The sequence below is a fragment of the Crocuta crocuta genome, unplaced genomic scaffold, assembly GCF_008692635.1.
Source record: "Crocuta crocuta isolate KB4526 unplaced genomic scaffold, BGI_CrCroc_1.0 scaffold113, whole genome shotgun sequence".
NCBI lineage: Eukaryota > Metazoa > Chordata > Mammalia > Carnivora > Hyaenidae > Crocuta > Crocuta crocuta.
In genome coordinates this window covers 1,520,845-1,546,546 of record NW_027530368.1, presented here as the reverse complement: position 1 = coordinate 1,546,546, position 25,702 = coordinate 1,520,845, and the positions used below count along the sequence as shown (strand labels likewise).

The 25,702-nt window shown below is 42.8% G+C and overlaps 2 protein-coding genes across 2 annotated transcripts in view; one reads left to right on the top strand and one right to left on the bottom strand.

Moving 5' to 3' along the window:
• Window positions 1–271: 271 nt before the first annotated feature.
• MTHFD2 (methylenetetrahydrofolate dehydrogenase (NADP+ dependent) 2, methenyltetrahydrofolate cyclohydrolase) lies at window positions 272–13,155 on the top strand. Its single transcript, XM_077766263.1, has 8 exons — window positions 272–384; window positions 5,059–5,243; window positions 7,114–7,236; window positions 8,083–8,235; window positions 8,696–8,803; window positions 9,922–10,014; window positions 10,630–10,755; window positions 11,969–13,155. The coding sequence occupies exons 1-8, from the start codon at window positions 284–286 to the stop codon at window positions 12,130–12,132; spliced, it is 1,053 nt and encodes a 350-aa protein (XP_077622389.1). The 5' UTR covers window positions 272–283; the 3' UTR covers window positions 12,133–13,155.
• A 2,684-nt stretch (window positions 13,156–15,839) lies between these two features.
• Window positions 15,840–25,702, bottom strand: part of SLC4A5 (solute carrier family 4 member 5) — a 107,258-nt gene continuing 97,395 nt past the window's right edge. Inside the window, 6 exon segments of the mRNA XM_077766262.1 lie at window positions 15,840–15,912; window positions 17,604–17,671; window positions 18,742–18,826; window positions 20,474–20,629; window positions 23,080–23,253; window positions 23,863–23,931. Of these exon segments, the coding sequence (XP_077622388.1) occupies window positions 17,637–17,671; window positions 18,742–18,826; window positions 20,474–20,629; window positions 23,080–23,253; window positions 23,863–23,931 (519 nt within the window). The 3' untranslated portion in view covers window positions 15,840–15,912; window positions 17,604–17,636.

Below are 25,702 nucleotides of genomic sequence, written 5' to 3'. Positions count from 1 at the left end.
TCAAGCAATGAATGAACAAACTCTCGCTCGCGTTAGCCGGGCTTCCGCGACTCTAGCTGTGTTCGGCAGGGGCTTGCCTTCCTCAGCCAATCTCCGCGGGCTACCGAGGCTTCCGAGGCTTTCAGGGCCTTGCTCCCGGCTCTTCTTGCTCCAATCATAAACAGGACTTTACAGGGAAGGGACCAACGGGTGCGGGCGGGAGGCGGGGCCTGCCACGCGGCCGCGGTATAATTGCGCGGCCCGCGCGCGCGCTTCTCTTCTGGCGCGGACACCGGCGCGGGTGATGGCTGCCCCTTCCCTCGTGTCCACGTTGGCCACCCGGCTGCTTCGGCCCGCGCAGAGCTGTCGCCTTCGCCATCGCCCCTTCCACCTCTCGGTAGTTCGGTAAGAGGATCGAGAGCCGGGTCAGCGCCGAAAGCTGAGGGAAACCGAGGGCGGGGGGCCGGAGGGGCGCCTAGGGGCGTTCTACTGAGCATCTCCGTCCCGGGCGGTGACGGGACGACGTGGCAGTCGCGCGCGGCCGTCGGCTGCGATCTGGGCCATCGCTCCGTGGGGTGGGCTGACACCCGGAGCCGGCCTTTCAGAGGAAGCCGGTCTCCCGCAGCCCCGGGGCGTCGCCCTCTCTTGGGGCCAGTCCGTCGGCAGGACGGGGCCCAAGATGCGGAGTGAAGGGGCAGGCGGGTTTTCGGGCTCCCGGATTAACGCGGGCCCGTACCGAGGTCACCGGGCAGAAGCTGCCGGCCGCCCTTGGCTGTGATGCCGAGCCGCTTGCGGAGAGCAGAGGGTACGCTTCGGTGAGCGCCGGGAAGGGCTCTGAATGAGCAGCCTTCAGTGAGAGTCCGGACCCTAGCGGCGGAGGCGGTTGGTGCAATCTGATGAAATCCGGGAGCCCGCTTGCTCGCCGGGTACCCGCACTTCCGTCCTCTGGAGGTGGATGTGGCTCGGGCTGCTCTTGTAGCTGCCCCATTCCCCTCCCAGGAGAATACACATGCTGCGGTCACCAGGGCTTTGATGCTGGCCAACCGGAGTTGGTCGGCCAGGCTGAGTAAATTGAAGGATTAAAGAGGCTAGAAGAGAGAAAGAGCTCTGTTTGCATTTTCTTAGGGAGGTAATAGGTTTTTCCTGATCTTTCGGGACCTCAAACTCCCTTTCTTAACCCTAGGTTGAAGAGTCTTCAGGGGTCTGTAATTTCTCTCCCTAAACCTGCGCACTCTCCCGCCCCCCTTTAGTACCTTTGCATTGCCGGCGATCTAAGCCTTGTACCCGCAGCCCCTTCTTTTATGCAGGCACTGCGCTAAGCTGTGTGAATTCAGGGGTGCAAGCCTTCTTTCCTTACTGGAACTCAAGGGGCAGAACACATGTGTAATTTCCACTCAATATAAAAATGTTATTAGAGATATTGCCAAGGTGCTGTTGTAGCACAGAATGCGGATTAATGCGTTCTTGAAAGAAGACCCGGGACACTCAGAACTTCTCTTGGTCTGACCCTGACCTGCCTTTCCAGCCCCATCTCATTACTGTCCGTTCATCTCCCTCTTACCCCTTACTGAGTTCTGGCCAATTTTGCCTGTGGCTTTCATGACTGAAGAGATTTGTAAGGATCCTCCAACTCATCACCTAGAAAACTGGACTAGTTAGTTCACTCTCGAGTAACAAATGCCCTCCTTTCACTTGCCTTTTGAATGAACAAGTAGGTTCCATATCTCTGAAGGCAATACTGTGTTTGGTATTTATGGTTTCCTGGTTTTGCTTTGATCACTTCTGGCTAGTGAATGTAAAACAATAAATGTTTTATGAATCAGTGTGTATTCCTTTTTTCCGGGGGAGGGGGGGAGGTTGACAGAGAGTTTCAGGAACATAAACTCATGGTTCCAGAGATAGTACTATAGTTTAGGAGACAGTGGGGTATAGGGAAAAACGGACTTTGGAGGCACAGGCTTGCCTGTGTTTGAATCTACTATCCTCAGTTTCCCCTTCTACATACCAATGTTAGTATAATAACCCCAAGGTAACTGAGAGTAATGTATGTAAAATTCTTAGCAAAATACCTAGTATTTAATAGATGTTAGTTCCATCTTCCTTTGTAGCTTTCTTTACTCATTACTGGTTCCATTCATTAGTAGATAACTGACGTCTTTCCAGAATAACCTGATCAGGAATCATAAAGTGCACTTGATCATCTTTTTATGGAAAATTACAGTGCTGTAAGCTATTGAATTAGGAAAGTAAAGATACTACTGAGGTGGCTTTTAGTTTTGAATTTTATTTGAACAGTCCTAGTGACTTTTTTCTAGTCTGTTCATTTATTATTTTATTTTATTTTCATTCATTCATAATTTTAATGGAAAATTTTCTGAACACCTCTGTAAAAGCATTTAATTCCTAAATAAGTGTTACTTAATATAGTTAATACACTTTGGAATCCCTTGGGACTAAGCTGAGCTTCTGTTTCTTTTGGGGTAGCAGTTATTTTATCTGCCCTTTGGCAAAAGAGATGATGGGAAATTAGGTAATGACTCTGTATCATGACTGTGTTTCACATTTTGTAGAGCTGTATATGAAGAGGAGGGCTAAAACAGGTTCTGTTACAGAAGATTCTCATTATGTTGTAGCTTTGTTTTGGTTCTTGTTACTCTTTGACAGTTTTTTAAATGCTAATTGGCATAACATCCAGAACCTGCCTTTGGAACTTGGAACATTGGGTTCTCTCAGAACCCTGTGTCCTTGACTTCAGTGTATCATTCTTAGCCCCAATGTGCTGCTATCATTTTCACTAAGTTCACTGCTTTCCAAAGGAACCTTTTAAGGAAGGGTCATTGAAGACTTTACTGAATATTTATACCTGTGTATATATTTTTATACACATATCCTTATGAGTGTATAAGATAAATATATCTATTATATATTAAGGATCTCTGTGTGTGTAAATCCAACCAACAGAAGAGAGTAAGAAATTAATTTTTGTTGGATATATATACCTTGCACTTTATATATGTTATTTCATTCAATATAAATCACTGTCCTAAGCAGTTTTAAAGTAATCTTTCATTCCATAGCATTCCAGGGTTGGGAATGCATTTCTGGACTGGGGCTATTCCCCAGGAATGTTGCCAGAGGTGTTTGTATTCAAAGCCCTTTGAAGTCCCCTTCAGATCTAATTCTGAAATAGATTTGCGAATGTTAACATGTTTTGAGTTCCTTGATATACCATGGGTATATTTGAAATACTATTATATATTTTGTGCTATGCTAGTATCATTACATAAAATGTGGGTAAAAGCACTTACTATAAAATTATATCTTTTTAACACCTCCCAAGATAAAAATACAAATTAATAGAAGGTGTAGATGTAAAATTACTGCTTTATATCTAAGACATTTTCATCTGGTTTAAAGTAGGTATTTAATCTCAATACAAATGAAAAGGAAGCATGGGTAGCTTAAAGACTGTTGAGGCTTTAAAATTCCATTTTAGTTAACAGTGGCATTCATTCATTCATTCATTCATTAATTTATAAGTAGTAACTCACCACCCTGAGATCAAGAGTCGCGTGCCATACTGGCACAAAAACAGAGACGCATATCAGTGGAACAGAATAGAGAACCAAGAAATGGACCCAAAAATGTATGGCCAACTAATTTTTGACAAAGCAGGAGGAAAGAATATCCAGTGGAATAAAGACAGTCTCTTCAGTAAATGGTGCTGGGAAAACTGAACAGTAACATGGAGAAAAATGAACCTGGGCCACTTACTTACGCCATACACAAAAATAAACTCAAAATGGTTGATGAAAGACCTGAACATAAGACAGGAAGCCATCAAAATCCTCGAGGAGAAAGCATCAAAAACCTCTTTGACTCCAGAAGGAAGGAAGGAAGGAAGGAAGGAAGGAAGGAAGGAAGACTTGTTTACACTGAGATCTTTATGCTTAAGGAACAGAGCTGCATAAACAGCTCTTACTGGGAAGAGATGGCCTTTCAGAGATCTGAACATGATTTGGGAAACTGCAGGTTTTTCTAGACCCTGAGTTTTCTCGTTGCCTCAACCCCAGCAGCAATTTCCGCATCTCTTACTCTGTCTCCCATGAGTGTGACTGCTGTTCTCTCTCTTTGCTGTTTTCTATGTCTGTCTTCAGGTCTTCCCACCAACAGGTCCCCTGTGGTTCTAGTGTGTGAATGTGGTTCTGGGAGAAGCTCTTGCCAGTCTAGTTAACTACTACTGCTCCCACTGCACTGAGCTTTTGCACCAACTAGACCACTGGCCTGCCTAGAAATTGTGGTCCTTGGTGTCAGATACTCACCTCTGGTCTGTCAGCTATGGATGGGCCAGTGGGGTCTCGAGTAGAACACACAGCTACCCGTGAGATGGAACTTCCCCTATTCCCCTTCCAGCCCCCATTTGTTACTGGGAAAGTCTTCTCCAGGAGGGGCTCTGGGCAGCAGTGGTTATTTTGAGGTTTGACCTGTCCAGAATGTTTATTGGTTTAATTGCATAACATAATTTGTATATTTGAAAGCATCATACAAATTAAAAGCCAATTAACTGCAAAATTGTTTGAGACACATGACTGGATACTAATGACACGGGCAAAACATAAACTACAAATGGTATATAAGCGCATAGGAAACCCTATTTGACCTTATAGTGGTGATGGGTCAAATAAAACAATGAAAAACTTTTTTGGTCTATCAATTTGTCAATAATCAGGAGGCAGGATGGTGTAGCAGTAAGATCCTGGTCTCTGGATTCAGACAGATCTGGATTTGAGACCCAGCTTGCCAAGTACTCACTGTCACTTCACTCTCTGAGCTCCGGGGTGATAATGATAACTATTTCTGTCAACTTTATCTTCCTGAACATGTAGCTGGACACAGATTTACCACTTTGAACCTGGCCTTCAGATTTCCATTGTCCCTCAGATTAGGCACCATGTGTTTTAGTCTACTCTTTAAGTTTGGGGTATTTAATAAAGTTTTGGTTTGGTTTTTGTAGTCTGATCTTTACTTTTCACAAAAATTTAAGCTCTCTGGTTTTGTGATTGTTGTTGCCTTCTATAGAAATGAAGCTGTTGTCATTTCTGGAAGGAAACTTGCCCAGCAGATCAAGCAGGAAGTGCGGCAGGAGGTGGAAGAATGGGTGGCATCGGGCAACAAGCGGCCACACCTGAGTGTGGTTCTGGTTGGTGAGAATCCTGCAAGTCACTCCTATGTCCTCAACAAAACGAGGGCGGCTGCAGAAGTGGGTATGTGTCACTCTCAGATCCTGATTGCTACTAAACTGGCTTACCTGAGGCAAACTTGATTATTGTTCATTATTGTTTCTGATTAGAAGACACAATCAGAGGAGGCTAATGTGATTGAACTGTATCCAAAATGTTGTCATAAAGAAATCCAGCCTATCTGCTGGGGAGGTTTATAGACTAGGATAGAAGGAATACGGTGGTATTCTCAGTGCCTTCTGGAATGTAAGCTAAATTCTGTCCTTCATATTAACATTTGACAAATGACGTTGAACACAATTTACATTTGCTTTCCCTGAGCAATTATGCAAGTCTGGCTGAGCTGTTTGAGTTTGATTTGGTTGAGGAGACCTCAGTGATGTGGCCTAGAACACGGTCCTAGGTTTGAAAGAAGTGACTCTGACTTCTAGGAGATAGCTTTCAGCTTCTCCACCAATGGTGTCCAAAGCCAATTAAATCATGCAGTTTAGAGGTGGAGTTTTGAATGCAGAAACCCAGGGTCAGTGTTCTAGGGCTCATTATACCACAGACTTCCTGTGATGGTAGACGAGGGATGGGTGGTCTCAGCTCTGCCTCTCCCTGTTCCTCCGCGGGTCAGTGGTGTGAGCCCCGGGTGCCCTTCCCTTCTGAAAGTCTGTGAAACCACTGGTATGGCTGGACCATGAGCTTTTAGTATTCTCTGTTCTTTATCACTGAGGATTGAGGCTCCCTGCCCTTTTCTTTGTTGTTGTTTTTGTTGTTTTTACTACACTTGATCTTAGCCAAAAGGCCAGTGAGAAGCGATTTTTGTTGTTGTTTTTAATTTAAATTTTAGTTAAGTGACATACAACGCAATATTGGTTTTAGGAGAAGTATTCAGTATTCATCACTTACATACTTACCCAGTGCTCATCACAAGTGCCCTCCCTAATACCCATCACCCACCTAGTCTATCCCCTACCTGCCTTTCTCCATCAACTCTCAGCTTGTTCTGTATCATTAAGGGTCTCTTGTCATTTGTTTCCCTCTATCCTTTTACCCCCTTCCATATGTTCATCTGTTTTTCTTAAATTCTACATGTGAGTGAAATCATATGGTATTTATTTTTCTCTGATTTATTTCGCTTAGCATAATACATTCTAGTTCCATCCAAGTCATTGCAAATGGCAAAATTTCATTCTTTTTCATGGCTGAGTAATATTCCATGGTATATATATTACATCTTTTAACTTTTTTTTAAATGTTTATTTATATTTGAGAGAGAGACAGTGTGCGAGTGCGGGAAGGGTAGAGAGAGACTGAGACAGAATCTGAAGCAGGCTTCGGGCTCTGAACTGTCAGCACAGAGCTCAACGTGGGGCTTGAACTCACGAACCATGAGATCATGACCTGAGCCCAAGTTGGATGCCTAACCGACTGAGCCACCCAGGCATCCCTATACCCCACATCTTCTTTATCTATTCAGCAGTTGATGGACATTTGTTGCCCTATTCTTTGAAATCTTTAGAACCTCTAGAAAATAGCAAGCTGTGGCTTTTTTAAGACACTGGGAGATAGCACAGTGCAGTGGAAAGAACGTGGACTTTGGATCTGGAAGGATTGCCTTCATTGGCAACTGGCTTATGTTTCAATTTTGCTGAGTCTCAGTCTCCTCGTCTGTAAATTGAGGTTAATGAGGATAGGGTAGAATAATGTATAAAGTTGTCAAGCCAACATTCCCTGGTGTGTATATTTGTGAAGGTACCTTTTTAGGTTCCTTGGGAACTGACTGAGGCTTTTTAGCTACCAGGGTTGAGTGTGATGAAAACCCTCTAGGTTAGAAGACCATGGCAGGCAACATAGCATTGCTCATTAAATGCCTCAATATTTTTTTAACCTTGAAATAATCTTATAGGAATCAACAGTGAGACAATTGTGAAACCAGCTTCAATTTCAGAGGAAGAACTGTTGAATTTAATCAATAAACTAAATAATGATGACAATGTAGATGGCCTCCTTGTTCAGCTACCTCTTCCAGGTGAGTTTTGGACTCTACCACTTAGAATATTTTCTGAGGAGTAGAGGATTCTTTAGTTACTTTATACACCTGGCCCCTCATGTGGATTTTACTTAAAGGGGAGGTAAATTCAAGAGAGTGAATATTAGATATCCACAGACCTACTCAGAATACTAATTGCTCCTTCTTAATTTGGTATTGAGATCTTTTTCAGAGAGGCAGAGTCAGAGTATGAGCCGAGTAGAGGCAGAGAGAGAGGGAGACACAGAATTTGAAATAGGCTCCAGGCTCTCAGCTGTTAGCACAGAGCCTGCTGCAGGGCTTGAACCCACAAACCATGAGACTTTGCCCTGTGCCAAAGTTGGATGCTTAACTGACTGAGCCACGAGGCACCCCTATTTATTTGTAGGTCTTNTCCTTTCTTTTCTTTTTTTTTTGTGTTGTTTTTTTTTTTTTTTTTTTTTTTTTGAGAGAGAGACAGAGGGAGAGAGAGAGAATCCCAAGTAGGCCTCCATGCTGTCAGCGCGGAGCCTGATGTGGGACTTGGGCTTACGAACCATGAGGTCATGACCTGAGCCGAGATCAAGAGCTGGACACTTAACCAGCTGAGCCACCCAGGCACTCCTGGTATTAAGATCTTGATACAAAATGGCATTGGAGGGAAGCAGTTGTACAAGAAGATATTGGCTTTTATATTGGCATTTGTCTTTGCCTGGTGTGTGTTCCTTCTGTGCAGACAAACAAGTAAATCACAGAGGCAAGTCATGGAAGGGGAACTGGTTTGCATGATAAACCAGGTAAGTTGGAGTCAGACAGTTGTAACTATGCAGCAGTGACTTCAGGCCACTGTTCTGATTTCTTTTTCAGAGCACATGGATGAGAGAAAGATCTGCAATGCTGTTTCTCCAGACAAGGATGTTGATGGCTTTCATGTAATTAATGTAGGGCGAATGTGTTTGGACCAGTATTCAATGTTACCAGCTACCCCATGGGGTGTCTGGGAAATAATTAAGCGAACTGGTAAGTGTATCCCATAGTTGTATGTCTGTGTTAGTATTATAAGAATAGTACATACGAATGATAAAAAGCCCTACAGTAACAGAATGGGCACTCGGCCACACATCCTCTAGCCTGCCCCCAGAGCCTACCCCTCGCTGCGGTTGCCTATTTTGACTGTTTACCTATTTTGACTGTTGCTATTTAACCCAGAAGCCCTCATAAAGAAAACTTAAGGTTTAATTGTGTTGATAGTGCACACTCCTATCACATTTTGTAGCTTACAGGGTGCTTTCTCTTTCTTTTTGGCCTTTACTATATGTAGCAGGTGATAGGCCCCATTGACTGATGAGGCAACAAGCTTAGTAACCCCCTTCATTATTACTGGTTCCTGTCCGAAGCTACCTGCCTGCCTTTTTCTTGGGTGCTCATTCTAAGATAGCCTAGCACTCTTTTTAATGCAAATATATATTTTTTTTCATAGGCATTCCAACCCTGGGGAAGAATGTGGTTGTGGCTGGAAGGTCAAAAAACGTTGGAATGCCCATTGCAATGCTACTACACACAGATGGGGCCCACGAACGCCCTGGAGGTAAGACAGTGGAGTTCAGAGGAGTGTTCCCTTCTCCCTTTTGTGCGAACCTTCAGAGGCTGTCCTATGTTTGTTAAACTTTGCATTTGTATTTATTGTGATTTTGTTAGCAGATATTTGGCATATTTAGGGAATGATCTTGGTAGGACAAGCTGAACTCATGTCACCTGAGACTTTTATATTCATTTATTAGGGAACTAGTACAGAAATGGATATGCCTAGAAATAAATTTGAGTTTTGAGTACAAGCATGGTTGACAGCAATTAGACATTTTCAGTTATGGCTTGGATAGTTGGGGCTAAGAAACCGTTCAAAGTTAGTATCCCATTCTGTGTCATTTGATAGAAAAAAATCAAACCATTGCAAAGGATTGACTTGAAAAGGCTGTAGTGTATCATTATGTCAAGTTCTGTGAATTTGTCTGAAAAAGCCTCATAAATCAGTTCTCACATGTGATTATTATATGATCTTACACGATTATATCAGAAATAATGGCAAAACTATGTATTTCCAAATATGTTTCAGCATACTTATTTTTTTAAACTTTGAATAATCCTAGTGATATTTTGCTTAGGAAAGGTGAAATTCTTAAAAGGCTGCTAAATATGGGGCGCCTGGGTGGCTTAGTCGGTTAAGCGTCCGACTTTCGCTTAGGTCATGATCTCGCGGTTCGTGGGTTCGGGCCCCGCGTCGGGCTCTGTGCTGACTTCCAGCTCAGAGCCTGGAGCCTGTTTCAGTCTGTGACTCCCTGTCTCTCTGACCCTCCCCTGCTCACGCTGTCTCTCTCTCTCTCTCGTAGAAATAAAAAATAAATAAATAAATAAATAAATAAATAAATAAATAAATAAATAAAAAGGCTGCTAAATAGAGTAAGGAATAAATGTAATTATATATGATTCAAAAGGGTAGAGCTAGGATGAGGGGATGAAAGTTATAAGAAATTGGGTATTCATTTCTGAAAAGTGAATGATGCTGAGCTGTCTAGAAAATATGGTACACGAATTAAGTCCATTATTTTTTTCAGAGATGGTGAATTTCTAAAATGGGTTGACTAATTGAGACCTAATCCAGTCTCAGCTTTGATTCTGAAATCAGGACATCTGTATTTTGACTCCTAGGCGATGCCACTGTTACAATATCTCATCGATACACTCCCAAAGAGCAACTGAAGAAACATACAGTTCTCGCCGACATTGTGGTGTCTGCTGCAGGTACGAACACTGTGGAGGGGATGAAAGGGTAGCTCCTAGAATCTTAGAATTTGCCTGCCTCTCTACTATCCCATTCCTGTTCCTCTAGGGATGACACCGTGAGCTGCCCACAAGGAGGAAGTGGGAACTGCATGCAGTGTTGGTTTCTAGCTTTCTACTATAGACTTGGTGGGTGAATGTTACTTCAGAAGGGCCCAAATATTTGTTCTTACTGTATGAAGTTTCAGTTGTTCCTTGGCTAACAGTTTTTACAGGTTTTCACGAAACAAGCCTATTAGTTCTTCTGGGTCTCTTAAAATTGCTATCAGATAATGGGGCGCCTGGGTGGCTTAGTCGGTTAAGCGTCCGACTTTTGCTTAGGTCATGATCTCGCGGTTTGTGGGTTCGAGCCCCGCGTCGGGCTCTGTGCTGACTGCCAGCTCGGAGCCTGGAGCCTGTTTCAGTCTGTGACTCCATCTCTCTCTGACCCTCCCCTGCTCACGCTGTCTCTCTCTCCTAGAAATAAATAAAACATTAAAAAAAAAAAAATTGCTATCAGATAAGACTTTGACAGGTGGAATCTTTCTTTCAGTACTAGTGACCATTCCTGTCGTTCCTGTCTCTGTCTGTTTGCAGGCATTCCAAATCTGATCACAGCAGATATGATCAAAGAGGGGGCAGCAGTCATTGATGTGGGAATAAATAGAATTCAAGATCCCATCACTGCTAAACCCAAGTTGGTTGGAGATGTGGATTTTGAAGGTAAATGCTATAGTTTTCTTAAAATATAAAATCAGTAAATACTACCTTTAATGGACATCTAGGACAAATCCTTTACTTTTCTTTAACTTTAAACTTACATTACTCTGGGGGCTCTTGGCTGGCTCAGTCAGTAGAGCATGCGAGTCTTGATCTTGGGGTTGTGAGTTTGAGTCCCACGATGGAGGTAGAGAGTACTTTAAAAAATTTTTAAAAAAACAACAATTTAGGTTACTCTGGTAATTTAAAATGTATCCCACATGAATTAAGAGAAATCTTTTAAGAAATGATAGTCATTCTAGAAGCATTTTAGGATGTTTATATCATAATATTATGGGGACCAGCTATAAGCTTTTCAGAGAGGTATTCATTCTTTCCTTAGGGTTACTTCATAATTGAAATGACTTCATGACTTAACAAGTCTGAAAATTTAATGAAGTGACTTTCTGAAACCATTGAGAAGGTGTTACAGATTTATCATTTTCACATTGAAAGGGGAGATCACAAATCTGAACTGTTAAAAATGGTCCAGGAAAAAGTCACATTCCTGACTTTTGAAGTAGACTAGTAGATTTCTCCTTTCGGTATTTAAGGTATCATGTTTATCTCAACTTTATGTTGATAAATCTATTTCTAGCTTTCCATTTCTAATAAAGCAGTCAGACACAAGCCTAGGTACCTAAGTTTTTGTTTTAAGATTGGATTAAAAAAATCTTCTCACTTTCCAGAAAATTACTTTGCTCGGTGCTTTGAGTAAACAGTATATAGTTAAATAAATCTAGTAAATAAATAGTAACTAAACAAAATACAGTAAAATTAAGAAACTGTTGTGGGCAGGTATTGTTAATATATTAATATTAGTAACATAAGGATAATTCTTATAGTTATACTTCACGTATAGTTAACCCATCAAAGTATTTCTTTTTAAATTGATTTAATATGGAGGAAAAGTATGACCGGTAAATTACAGATTATTTAGATGTATAAATACTCAGTGAACAACTCCTTATTACGTGCATGTTATTTTATTAGTATGTTCAAAAACCTTTAACTCTGAGTCACGTAGATGTGATTTTTTTTAAAATGAGTTTGAGGTTTATGAAAGTGCTTATGTATATTCTTGCTCTTTCTTTAAATGCTTCTCCATGGTCTGTTAAAATGCATACTTTTCCTTTGCTATAATTAAAGCAGTTCTACCTGTCCTGTTCCCATGTAGGCGTCCGAAAGAAAGCTGGTTACATCACTCCAGTTCCTGGGGGTGTTGGCCCCATGACAGTGGCAATGCTAATGAAGAACACCATCATTGCTGCAAAAAAGGTGCTGAGGCTTGAAGAGCGGGAAGTATTGAAGCCTAAGGAGCGTGGAGTTGCTACTAATTAACTGTTATGCCTTCTGTCACAAACAACAGTCCAAGCCAGTTCAAGAGGCAAAACAGGCCAATAGAAATGCAATATTTTTTATTTATTTTACCGAAATGGTTTAAAATAATGCTTTGTATTTATTGAAAGCTTAAATGAGTGGGTGTTTGTGCACAGAGCTCTGCAGTAGCTCACCATGGAGCATGCCCGTATCCTGCTGGGTCGTGTGATCCAGCCAAGAGAAGCCATTAACCTAGTGATTAACATGGAGGACACTGCCACAGTGAGAATGGTTGCTTACCTTTATCAAGCCACTTCAGTTAAAATTTGCCTTTTCTAGGATTGCATTTCCCAAGTGCTATTCCAATAAGAGTTGATACTCACTTTAGGTTCCAAACCTTTTGAGTTCAACTGGTCAAACCAAAGGAAAAGTGTTGCATGAGAAAATTAGGGAAAAGGTAAGAAGGAAGAAATGGTAATTGAGTAGAAAAAAATTACTCTAATTTACATACATATTGTATGTAAAAACTACATGTTAATGGTGTCCTAAACTGTCATTTCATGGTTTAGTCATTGGGAAAATGTTTATAGTGGTTCCATGTGCTGTTAGTCTTCGTTTTATGTATGTTACATTCATGAGGTTTCCCCACTTTTTTCTAGGATTGAAAGGCTTATTTTATAGATTATTTGTGTGTGTTGTCCATTTGGCTTTTCCAATATCCTTAAACTTTATTGTTACATCTTTGTACTGTTGAGGGTGTCTGTATGGTTTCCTTGGTATATCTTGAAACTATTTTTGAAAAACAAAACTTGGGCTTGATAATCATTAGGGCAGCTTGTAGTATGCAACTTACTTTTCCACCAAAGACTTGTCAGCAGCTGCCTGCTTTGATGTAACCTGTTGGCTTCCCCCGATGGGTTTTTGAGAACTTGAGTTAATATTGAATTTAATCAGACTTTCTGATTAAAAGGGTTTTTGTGTGTGTGTGTGTTTGTTTCACCATCTTTTTTTTTTTTTTTTTAAATAAAACCCTTCTGACTGGTGTGGAATGAGTTTCTAAAATACTGTATCTTCCTGCTACAGTCTTACTTGTGACCTAATCACAGTTAATCTTCTCAGACCTAATAACTGACATAGATATTCTTGTATTTGGTAATACCTAAACCTGTGCCTTAAACTGATACAAAGCGCGGTGGAGAAATCAGTCTAGTCCTTTTAGTCTTACATCCCAACAGATTGTGCCAAGCCAAGAGCTTAATCTGTAAGATTCATTTAAGTGGTTAGGCCTATTCTGGGTGCTCTCTAAACCATGCAGTTTAATGTACACATTGTTGGTTTTACACAGCACTTCTTGCACCAATGTGCCAATGCCCCCTTCATCCTGCCCCCTTCCTCTATATAGATTTATTTTTTTCAGTGTGTGTGTTCGATTTGACAGATTGGAAGGTGTTTGCTGTGCATATTTTGAGGTTGGGACAGGTCCCTTTGTATCCTCTGTTCTTTACCAGGACTGGGTATTTTGGTTTCAAAGCAGGCAGATGAAAAAGCTGTTCTAGGCAGCTTGAGATAGAAAGAGAAAGAACAAGGGGGAAGTAAGTCTACCCCCCCCCCTTGTTCTTCTGCCAACTGCCTTTACTCTTTTTTAAATGTTTATTCATTTTTGAGAGGGGGGTACAAAGGATCCGAAGTGGACCCTATGCTGACAGCAGAGCCTGATGTAGGACTTGAACTCATAAACTGCAAGATTGTGACCTGAGCCACCTAAGTCATACACTCAACCAACTGAGCTGCCCAGGTGCCCCTGCCTTTATTCTTTTGATAGTTTTCTGGAGATATAAGAAGATGATAGTTTGCAAGATGAGCGGACAGGATTAAGTTTTATTGAATTACAATTACAAATGGAAAAAGTTCTGACCTACTGCAAGGAGAAGTAACAATATGTCAACCTGTTAAAAGCTATCAAATTAAAATATTCATGTATATACAAAATATAAACGACATAAGGTGAAAATTACAGTGATCAATTTACAACAACAAAAAATTAACATCGTTTTCCAACTTGTTTGATTAATCAAGCACATTTACTCTGGAATCCATAACATTTCTACATTTTAATTTGGACAAAGTGCCACTGGAAATCAGCCTAGTTTTAAAACAAATGTTAAGGGTAGATTGTTAGCTCTTCAGGATTGGTGCAGATGAAGCTATAGAATTCATGCTTAAATTCAGGTGATGGTTCTGGATTAGTGAGCAGCTTAGTCATCTGCTGTGATCAAGTGGGAGAGGTTTAGAGCTTTACCTCTTGGCAGTATCCCTTGGAAAGGAGCTCTGAGATTTAATAAACATTTGCTGAGAGTTCTTCCATGGACCAGGCACCGTACAAGCTCTGAAGATCGTAGAGGCAATTAGCTGTCCTAGTACCCAAGTGTTAATGATCTAGTGTCATTTGTCTTTAAAAAATAGAAAAGAATAAAGAAAAAAGCACCTGCATTTGTCATCTTGAGTAAATGTGACTGACCAAAGTGATTTACTCGAGATTCAAATCCGTAGTTATTTTGGAGACCGTAAATGTCAGATGCATTGCAGTTATCAGGCACATAGTAGGTGTTAAATAAACAATATTGGTGTTTGTTAAATAGGGATTGAAGATAGACTAAGTTTTATGCTTTTTTACTGATGAGTCATTAATCTATCCAACTTGCTTCCAATCATTCCTTTAAAGTAGTAATCTAATACTGCAAAGTTATGATCTAATGTTTTACATTAGCTCTCCTGCCTACATGCAGTGGTCATGTGAATGGGAGTTTGGCTTTGCAAATCAGGCCATTGAAAACTTGTAGGAAGGGCCTACCTGAAGGTATAAAGAAATCTTATTCTGGGTATGAAAAACCAGTGATACTAATTTAAAGGGTCGTTTTGTTGTTGTAACATGGGGTTTGAAGTTCACTTTAACAAGAACAATTTTATTTTAAAAACATTTACCCACTCTAATGTGTTGTCTCTTTCATTAACAGACTTTTGGAACTGGCTTTTCAATCTGGGAAAGCTCCATTCACACTTCTGTGCTGGAACAAGGCCCACAATGCATGCATATGGTTTAAACTTGACAAATGGCTCTTAGAGAACTGAATGAGAGAGGAAGAAAAGATAGGACCTTTGAAACGTTTCTTCCCATGCCAAGTTGCAAAACAAATTTTCCAGCCTTGGCCTACTGAAGTGTGAGCATTTTAATAGTTCTTTTAAGACCCTCTAGATATTTTAAAATCTAAACTTAAAGAAAAATCTAATTGATATTTGTTTTAATAAAAATTTACTACTGCCCCTTTATCCTAGCTATAATTCTGGGAGGCAAGCATTTTTTTTCATTTCAAGACATGTTATAATATCTATCCTGGACTGCCATTTAAAGTATGTTTCCTTTATTGTTTTCATAACTACAAAAAGGAGACAGCTTTGCACATAAGTAGTACTTTTCATCCACAGATCAGTTTTCTATCCAGTGGAATGACTCCATCTGTTTGGCAAATAAGGAAACTGGCACAGGGAAGTTCAGGTGTTCGGCTCAGACCTCACAATGAAGATTAAACCACGCCCTTCCACAATGAAGATTAAACCACATCGGGGGAAGCTGCATCCTAGAGGGTGGTCTCACCGTCAGTTTCTCTTCCATATCTGTCCATGTCTGTGAAGTCACAGTCTGACTCCATTTCTATCTTCACCTGTGGCACCATGAACACTGGGCTCTGTGAGTAGTTGAAAGCAGGTGAAGCTGGACAGGAAATTCTGAAGTGCAATGTGATGCTGAATGAAAAAGAGGGAGGGAAAAGTGATTTATTTAGTACTGGGTGTTTTCAATGCTATCCCCCAAGGCAGGACTCCAGTGCAGATAGTTGTCTTTGCTTATGAACTCTTAACACATCATGGGAATGATTGGCATCCTCTGCAGTTGGCCTTCAGCTGTGGTTGCTTAGCTAGTCTCGCCACGAGGTTCAGCCTGGTCTTCACATTGCTGCTAAAATGAACTTTCTGGGTCACAGATCTGTCTGTGATTCCCACTGTTCAAAAGTTAGAATCCAAGCTCCTTAGTGTGGGCAGACAGGGCCTTTTCTGTTTGCATTCCTGATTATTTGTAGTTTGACCAACCTGTTCCTCCTAGCAGTCTTCACTGTTTGTATATTTTCAAATATACATGTTCCCACTGCCTGAAATGCCCTTCTTCTGACTCTTCTTCACTTTGTATATCTGGCAGACTCCTATTTTTCACTCCCAGACTCCATAAGGCAAATCCCTCCATTAGACACTGACCTTTCTTTTCCGTGCACTCCACTGTTCTTGGCACATGGTGCTGTTGTCTTTGTTCAGAGGCCTGTCATTAACCATGCTGTTATTTTATTCTACATAGTATCAGAGTACCTGGTGTTTTTGATTCTTAGACCTCCTTTTAACCCGGCATTCAATAATACATACTTAGTGGCTAAAATGAGCAAATCAGAGAACTCTAGATGCTGGCGAGGATGTGGAGAAACGGGCACCCTCCTACACTGTTGGTGGGAATGTAAACTGGTACAGCCCCTCTGGAAAACAGTGTGGAGGTTCCTCAGGAAACTAACAATAGAACTCCCGTATGACCCAGCAATAGCACTGCTAGGAATTTACCCAAGGGATACAGAAATGCTGATGCATAGGAGCACATGTACCCCAATGTTCATAGCAGCACTCTCCACAATAGCTAAAACATGGAAAGAGCCTAAGTGTCCATCAACAGATGAATGGATCAAGAAGATGTGGTTTATCTATACCATGGAATACTACATGGCAATGAGAAACAATGAAATCTGGCCATGTGTAGCAACATGGATGGACCTTGAGGGTGTTATGCGGAGCGAAATAAGTCAGGCAGAGAAGGACAAATATCATATGTTTGCACGTATAGGAGGATTGGGAGGAACTTGACGGAGGAACAAGGGGGAGAAGAAGGGCGGAAATGGTGGGGGAAATGGAGAGAGGCAAACCATGAGAGACTTTTGAATGCTGACAAAAACTGAGGACTGATGGATGTGGGGGGAGGGGGGGATGGGCATGGAGGAGGACACTTGTGGGGATGAGCACTGAGTGTTATGTGGAAACTAATTTGACAATAAACTATTAAAAAAAGAAAAAAAAAAAGAAAAAAAAATAATACATACTTAGGTCATGTGTAGTTTTTCTGTATGTTGTTTTTCCCCCAGTATTTTCAGTTTTCATTCTATGTAGCATTCTGTAAAAATTTCCTTTTCTAAAGTTGAGTACCTTTTGTATTGTAATCATGTTATGTCAGTAAAAGGACAGATTTGTTGCTTGACCCCAATAACTAGGTCTCTCCACTTCTGATGGACCAGCAAAGGCCTTTACAGAGATACTAGCTAGCCTGAGAAATCCCTCATCCCTCAGCCTTCCAGGCCTTTGCTTAGTCTCTTATCTAAAACCCAAGGAGTCTACTTCATGGCCATTACCTTCGGTCAAGTTCTGAGTCACTGAAGGAAGAATCAGAATGAGTAACTCCAACTGGAAGATCTTTTTCCTGGTAGGAAAATTAAAATGTCAGTTGTGGAGGAGGTTTGAGGACTATACTAGAGAAGGCATTTCTCCAGTGCTTCCTCACCCTTCTTCCTGTTCTCTAACCCACACGGCCAACACTACAGAAGAGGAATTCAGGGGCCTCACAGGGTTGGGTGACCATAGGCTCAGGTTCTCCTTCACCAGAGGGTTCTTAGCCAGGTTAGGTGGGTGTGAGGCATGGGCAGGGCCAGGCAAGAGTGAGAAAGGGTGATGGAAATATACAAATGGGAAGGAGGAAGGAGAATTAGAAACTAAAAAAAGAGATACCTCTGACAGAGAGTATGATGGGAAGCCCTTCAAGGGTTCCGGTAGGATTCTAATCTGGGTCTTTTAGAAAAAAGTGGCAAGCCCCATATTAGGAGCACTGGAGTCAAGAATCAAGTGGGATCTTTCTGATTACTTTCAGGTAAGGCTATGTTGTATTCTCCACCGGTAAGCCCCTGAAGCTGGGAGGGGGTAAAAGTAGCCACAGAATCCCCCAGGGTCTTCATAAGCAAAGCCTGATCCCTTTAGCAGGAGGAAGATCCTTGTGATTCACATCGAAGCACAGCCCAACCACTAAAACCTCCCCTTCTGACAAAAATTCATGATCCCAGTGCTATGCTACCTATTTCTCTAAAGGGGACAACTCAGCTTGGATTTGAACTCCCAATCATTTTCAATAACCACTGGAAAACATGGGAGGCTCAGGAAGTCATGATTGGATAGATGTGGTCTGAAACGATTCAAGAGATGGCCAGGTAGTGCTATAGACATCAGGAGGCACGAGGGGAAAGGAAGGAATGAAGGACTTTGCCTAAATGGAAGTGAAGATTGATCATTGGCATCTGCAGGATTTGATTTGGGGTTTCTATTTGGTTGAAGTCTCAATCCTTGAGAACTTGTGACCCAGTTCTCATTGAACTCTGCCTACCACAAGAGTCCTCTAGCATAAGACTATTAGTTCCCCCTGAGTTAAAGATGAAAGTTCCTTGGAGGAAGAGCTAGAGGATTAGTAAGTAGGAAGGGAGAGACACCATGTGTTTTACTTACTGGCAATGCAGTGGATACCAATTTGGGGATCTGACTGGATACTTTCCATGGGAATCTTTATAACTGAGGGAGGAGGGAACTGGGGCTGGAGAGAAACAGTGGGAAAAGCTGATAAACACCAGCAATACAACAGCTTTGGCTTTCTTGCCAAGAAGGAAAATACATGCACCACAATGTGCCAACCACCATCCTCTCTACATCTAGTCTAAACATTTAGGAGGTGCTACAAATACTCTTGTGCTACAAATACTGAGGGGCAATCATAGTTAGCCAACACTAGCCTTGCTAGTCCTAGACCAGACAGAACTCTTCCAGGAACGTTATTGATCAGAACAGTTTCAACTGTCACGGTAACCAATCTTTGGGGAGGGAATCTCACACAATGGCTGGTGCTGCTGTAAAGACACATGTAAAATGAATTTATGTAAATTGAATCCCATTTTTTCCATTGAGTTTTTCATGCTTTTCCCCAACCCTGGAAAAGTTCCTGGCACGTGGTAGCCACTCAAGTATTTATTGAATGAATCAATGAAAGAATAACTATTTGTCAAAAAAAAAAAGAAAGAAAGAAAAAGAATAACTATTTGTCTTTAAAAGGCATTTAGACTTTCTTTTTTTCAAGGCCTATCTTTACAAACCAACTAAATCATGAATGAAAAACATGTGAATGAATGATGAGCCTCTTCCTACCTGGAAGAGGAAAGTAATTAAGGACCAGGGGAGTTTGGGTCTATCACTACCATCAGAAGATGGTTTGATTGCCACTAATCAAGGAAGAGCTCTGATCTGCAAAAGGCAAAATCACTAGAGCAGTTCAAGGTAGATGCAGGGATGTGGGTTCAGGTCAAACCAGGAGAATGAGAGGCCAGGCACGGTGTCAGAAGATGGCATGGGCAGCTTAACATATTGGAAATGATCAAATTCAAAGTCAGGAACAGTCTTCTTAATTCCCTTTTAGACATTTAGCCATACGTCCATCTTGGGTGAACTACTTCCCTTTGGGGGGACCATTTCATCATCTGTAATAAGCACTTGAACTAGATAATCTTTCTGCTTAACACTTTGTGATTTACTGTAAGTTCTGGACTGGCTTCCTGTCTGTTGAATCCCTGAGTGTTTTGGGGGTGGGACGGGGAGGAAGCATGAAAGAAGAGGGGTAGATGGGCAACCAGGTGGTCCCCAGCATCTGAAGAATGTAGCCACTCTCCTTTCAGTGAGGACATAGCCTCTCCCCCACCTTCTTCCCTAACACCACGAGGGCAGGCCAAGCAAACCTTGTCCCCCAGTCCTTCCAACTGTCCAGGAGTCTAGTCTACTGATGGGTACCCTTCAGACTCCTCCCCCAAGGCCTGCTCCTTTCTTTGGAGGTTAGTCTTCTTAACTTCCTCCATCATGGAGCCAAGCCTTCTGCCCTTTTCCATCAAGGACTTGTACTGGTGTTAATAATCGCCCCAGGAACTCACAGAAATGAGAAAGAGTGGGTGTGGCAACCAGCCTTTCCCTGGGTTGGGGGCGGGGATCATTCACTGTGGCCCACCCTGAGGATATTCACATAAGCAGACAAACTCTCAGCATCCCACACCAATATAAGCAGAAGCCTCAGCTCATCCTGGACTAGGCCTAGGTGATCACAGCTGGCTGCTTGGGAAGCCACCTCCTCCCTGGCCCTGGCAGAAGTGGAGGGATGATCTCTTGATCTTTTCCCTCAGCCCTGGCCTCACATCCTCCCCACCTCCTCATCACTGTCCTCAGCGACCCCTTTCCTTCTCTTCTTCTTCTTATCCGCCTCCTTCTTCTCCTTCTCTGGGAGGATATTGTCAATCCAGGCCAAATCATGCTGGGAGAAGATGAGGTCCAGAAGCCTTCGAACGATGATCAGGCCCAGGATCTGTGGTGAGAGTTCAGAAAAAACATGGGCTCAAAGCCCCAAAGTCAGACTGTTTTTTCTCCCTCAGTCAGCTATACTCAGGGACTTTGCCTAGTGTCTTTGGAGCCATCTCAGAGCTCCCACAAACCATCATTCACCTTCTGCCCAGCTTGGTTCCTCTCATCTGCTCTTTCTTCAGTTGACTAACAAAGCTTATCAGTGACAGAGCCTGTGGCAGCTGAGGACTAAGGACTAGAGAACTATAGTTATTCTTTAAATTAGTGGTCCTCAAACTTGAGCTCCCATCAAAACACATGGAGGGCTTGTTAATACACACACTGCTGAATGCTACCACCCAGAGGTTCTGATTCAGCAAGTCTGGGGTGGGGCCTGAGGATCTGCATCTCTAACAAGCTTCCCTAGGAGATATGGATACTTCTGGATCAGAGATCACACTTTGAGACCCACTGTCCCTGCCCCTATTTCTGAGAACTGCCAATCTCTCTGTTAACAAAGTATAAAGTATACTGAATAAAGTGTACTGGGATAGCAGGAATTTTTACAGTAAAGTCTAGAAAGTTTGGTTCTATTAGCCAACTTAAAGGGAAAACACATGTGCACTTTGGGGAAGATTAAATACTGGCCTTTCAATAGACTCAATGGGCCCAGAGTAACTAGTTACTAGTTACTGCCCCTTTACTATTAAGAACTGGCCATTAAATGAGATCAGGCAGAAAACCAGATCAGGCAGAAAACCATTCAGATGAGTTTAACTCTGGTTCCTCACTGACCATTTCCAGGGAGCAAGTAGATCTTGGGAACTGGACAGACCTGGGTTTTGAAAATCCTGGCTCTGAAAATAAAATAGTGGTTGCTAGGGGCAGGGGTGGGAAGATGCACTGTCTGCATAGAAATGGCATGAGGACATTTTAGGGGTGAGGGAATTGTTTTCTATCATGGCTGTGATTGTGGAACCACTACTCTGTGCATTTGTCAAAACTCAGAACCACAGAATAAATGTTAGTGCATATAAATTTAAAAAATATCAATGGGGGGGTGGGAGGATAGGGGAATCTTGGCTCTGCTCCTGGTTGTGTGAGTTGGGTAACTGAGACATGTCCTCTGAGCCTGACTTTTCTCACCTGTAAAGTGGGATTAGTAGTAGTATTTCAGGGCTAGGGTGGACTAAATGAAATAGTACTCCATACATGCTAATCATGACTATAATTTCCTTTCATTTCCCTTTGTTAACGCTGAACCCCATGAGGGCTCCAATGGGGAGGATGCCCTTCCCTTTCCTTGGAGTGGTAGGTCTCAACCTTCACTGCACATTTATGCTCTCCTGGTATATTACAAATACCAATGCCTGTGTTTCTCCAAGAGGTACTGATTTAATTGAGTTGGGGTGAGATCTGGGCACACAGTTTTTTTAAAAAAAAAAGCTCCCAAATGATTCTAATGGTCACCCAGGGCTGAGAATCCCAGGGAGACACATTTCAAGTCCCACCTCTAAATCCTCACTTTAGTGCCAGTCCCTAGTCTGGCCCTGCAGGCTTCGGGACCCACCCAGGGCTTTCCCTAAGCACTAGCCCCCACCCTCCAGCAGGGGCCTGGGGCCAATTCCCTCAGATGGGATTATCCAGGGGCTAGGCAACATGTTATTGGCTGTTCTTCTTTTCACTTTTTATTCCGGAATAATTTCTTTTTTTTTTTTTTAATAATTTTTTTTAAATATTTTTATTTATTTCTAGGAGAGAGAGAGAGAGAGAGACAGCGTGAACAGGGGAGGGTCAGAGAGAGAGGGAGACACAGACTCTGAAACAGGCTCCAGGCTCTGAGCTGGCAGGCAGCACAGAGCCCGACACGGGGCTCGAACCCACGAACCGCGAGATCATGACCTAAGCGAAAGTCGGACGCTTAACCGACTAAGCCACCCAGGCGTCCCTATTCCGGAATAATTTCAAGCTTATATAAAATTTCAAGAATAGTCAAAGAACCTCCTGCACTTTTCACAGCTTCCCCAAACCTCGTGTTGGTGACATTAGACTATGAAATTCTTACTCTCTGGTTTTAGTTCTCCTCCTCACCCTCCATTAGCTTTTCAAATCATTATTTTGAATAGTGAAAATTTATTTAGTGCAGGTGTTCTAAAGTCCTCTGCATTTGGCTTGAATTCTGGCAGTGGGGGCTTTGTCTCCTTGTTGACTTTACCCAGCTTCTCCATTCTGCCCCAGAGCGAGGAGGTTAAAGGGCTTTTGCATTCCGCTGAGTGCCAGGGTGTGAGCCAGGTGGAGATGGGCCTGTGCCCCCACCCCCGACCCTTGCTCCTCTGGCCTGCACTCACATGAATCCTGTTCTGTGCTTGCCTCTGTGACCCTGATAGTCAGGCCATCTGCGACGGTGGACCTCCCCATGGACACCGGCCCAGGTCCAATCCGCCGAGCAGGATGGGGAGCCCGTGCCCACCTTACCATGACGGGGAAGATAATGGCGGCCATCGTGGACTTGAGGATCCAGAGCACCGCCAGGCAGAGTATCTGCACCAGGGTGAAGAGGTGGATCCGGCGCAGGGGCACATGCCGCAGAAAGGCGTGGTCTGGCTGGTGCTTGGCCGGCATCAGGAAGAGCTTGCAGCGTTCCCAGAACTGGCAAGAAGAGGATGAGGCTCAACCAGGTGGTGGGGACACCGCCAGTGAGATGGCCCTGCTGGGGGTTGGGGACTCAGGGAAAGGGGTGACGCAGTGGGGTCTCAGAAGGTAGTCCCTCATTGGGCCTAAGAACGCACTGGAGGGGACTGGAGGTCTGGGAGGGGACCTGATCCCTGCCCAAGAAACGGGCCACAAATGAAAACTGCACATTCGAGAAAAATTCAACACCAACTATCTGAGACATCCAGTGCATCACGGTAAATAAAGAACAAAACAAAATATTTTCTTCCGCCAGAGTTGCCTTAGAGAAGAGAGAGATGTAATGAAATGCTCCTTGGAGTCAGCCCCACCAGGGTTCTGAATCCTGAGGCTGTCCCCTCATCTGTAAAATAGGTAACACAGCACCTATTTATACAAATTTCGCTGTAGAAGACTATAAAGTGCCTGGTATAGTTATTTTACTTGGTACACGGTAAGTGGTAGTATCTTTATCGCCCTTATTCTTCCACGGAGCTAGGAAAGCAAGCACTTGGTGTTTGGGCAACATGGCAGCTGACTCCCCTCGGATCAGCCTGGCGGTGGGCAGGGTGGGGAGGAGAGCCTTACCTGGATGCCATTCAGGGAGGCCACGCCCATGTAGAGGAAGACTCCATACAGCACGGGCAAGGGAATGTACTGAAATGAGACAGGGATGCGGAGCTTTGAACCGGGTCTCTGCCAGGGGCAGGCTGTTGGCTGCCCTGTTCTGCAGACAATGTCTGCCAAGTCTCAGGCAGCCTGCCTGCCTCAGCTGTCCCCAAGCCATGGAGGAGCTGGATGTTCGGGGGGAAACTAAGCCTCTGAGAGCAGATCTGGAGCCAGTGTGGTGGGGAGGGCTGACCTGCCCCCTTCTTTCTGTGCAGCTGCTCTCCCAGCCTGTATGCCCTCTTTTGGCCCCTGCAGAAGCCATGTGCGTGGGCTGAAGACACACCTTCTGGAACACGCGAAAGCTCCATAGAAAGCCCCCTGTTTATTCTTGTCAGCTCCTTTCCACTCCCAGGCCAAGCTGAAGACTGCCTCCCACCCCAAAAAGCTGCATTGTTCCGCGGACCTTTAGTGAGCTGACTTACATTAGCAGAGAGTACCTGCTGAATAACAAAAATCATATACCATACAAAATCAGATTTTAAAAAGAAGCAAAACAGATATGTATGTGCATATCCACCACTAATTAATATAACCACCACTCATTGCCAACTAACCACTAATGGTTTGGTAGGGTTCTTTCTTTTGAGTGATGCTCACAGGTAGTTTGTTAGCTTTTTTTAAAAAAAAAAAAATGGGATCATACATATCATTCATACCTTCTACAGACACCATTATGACTCTTTAGAAGCCTTTTGAGGTATTTCTCCACTGTCTGTCTTAGCTGTGTTTCTGCTTCTTTCATCCTTCTGTTTATCTGCCCCTTTGGCTTACCACTGTGAACAAGGCTCTACCTCGATTCCAGGGTTGCCATGTTGGAATATGTGGAAGAATACAAGTCCTGTACCCAACTTTTAGATGCCATCTAGGATGTCCATAAATCCAACTGAATAAATAACCACTCTTTTAAAATAAATTAGACAGGGCTCAGTTTTTAAACACAAACCATGATTTGGACCTATATGATACAAACTTTAATCTAAAACATTGATTTTAAAGAAAGGAAATATGGCCCATTGCATCATTCCATTTGTACATGACTTAAGAGATTTTTGCCTAATGGGGCGCCTGGGTGGCTCAGTCGGTTAAGCGTCCAACTTCAGCCCAGGTCATGGTCTCACAGTCTGTGGGTTCAAGCCCCGCATTGGGCTCTGTGCAGACAGCTCAGAGCCTGGAGCCTGTTTCAGATTCTGTGTCTCCCTCTCTCTCTCTGCCCCTCCCAGCTCGTGCTCTGCCTCTCTCTGTCTCAAAAATAAATAAACGTTAAAAAATTTTTTTAAAAAAGATTTTTGCCTAATTATGAAACAAAGTAAAAACTTTCCATGAACAACACTGTCCTAATCATTCTCACAGTGTGGGAGCAATTGAGAGAGAAATAAAATCTTAAATAAAAAACTTAGTTAGCTATTGTCTATAATAACACAAATTTAGATGGCTTAAAAATTCCCTTTTGGCCTAATGTGTGTGAAACCACATCAAACAGGAGAATTGGGCTAAGTCTTTGGTAATTTGCAGTTACCAGTGCCTGGTCATAAAGTCCCCTTTCGACCCTAGGAAATTATCTCCTGTCCTGTCACTTACAGGCTCAAACAGCTTTCTTGGAAAATCCCGAAGGCCCATGACATCACACTCTGACCACTGATGGGGGTTGTGATCTAAAATTCTAGATTAGTCAGCACAAATCTTCCTTGAATTCCCAAAGAAAGGCTCTTCTCAAATATTAATGAAACAAAGTGGCAAAAAAAAAAAAAAAAAAAAAAAA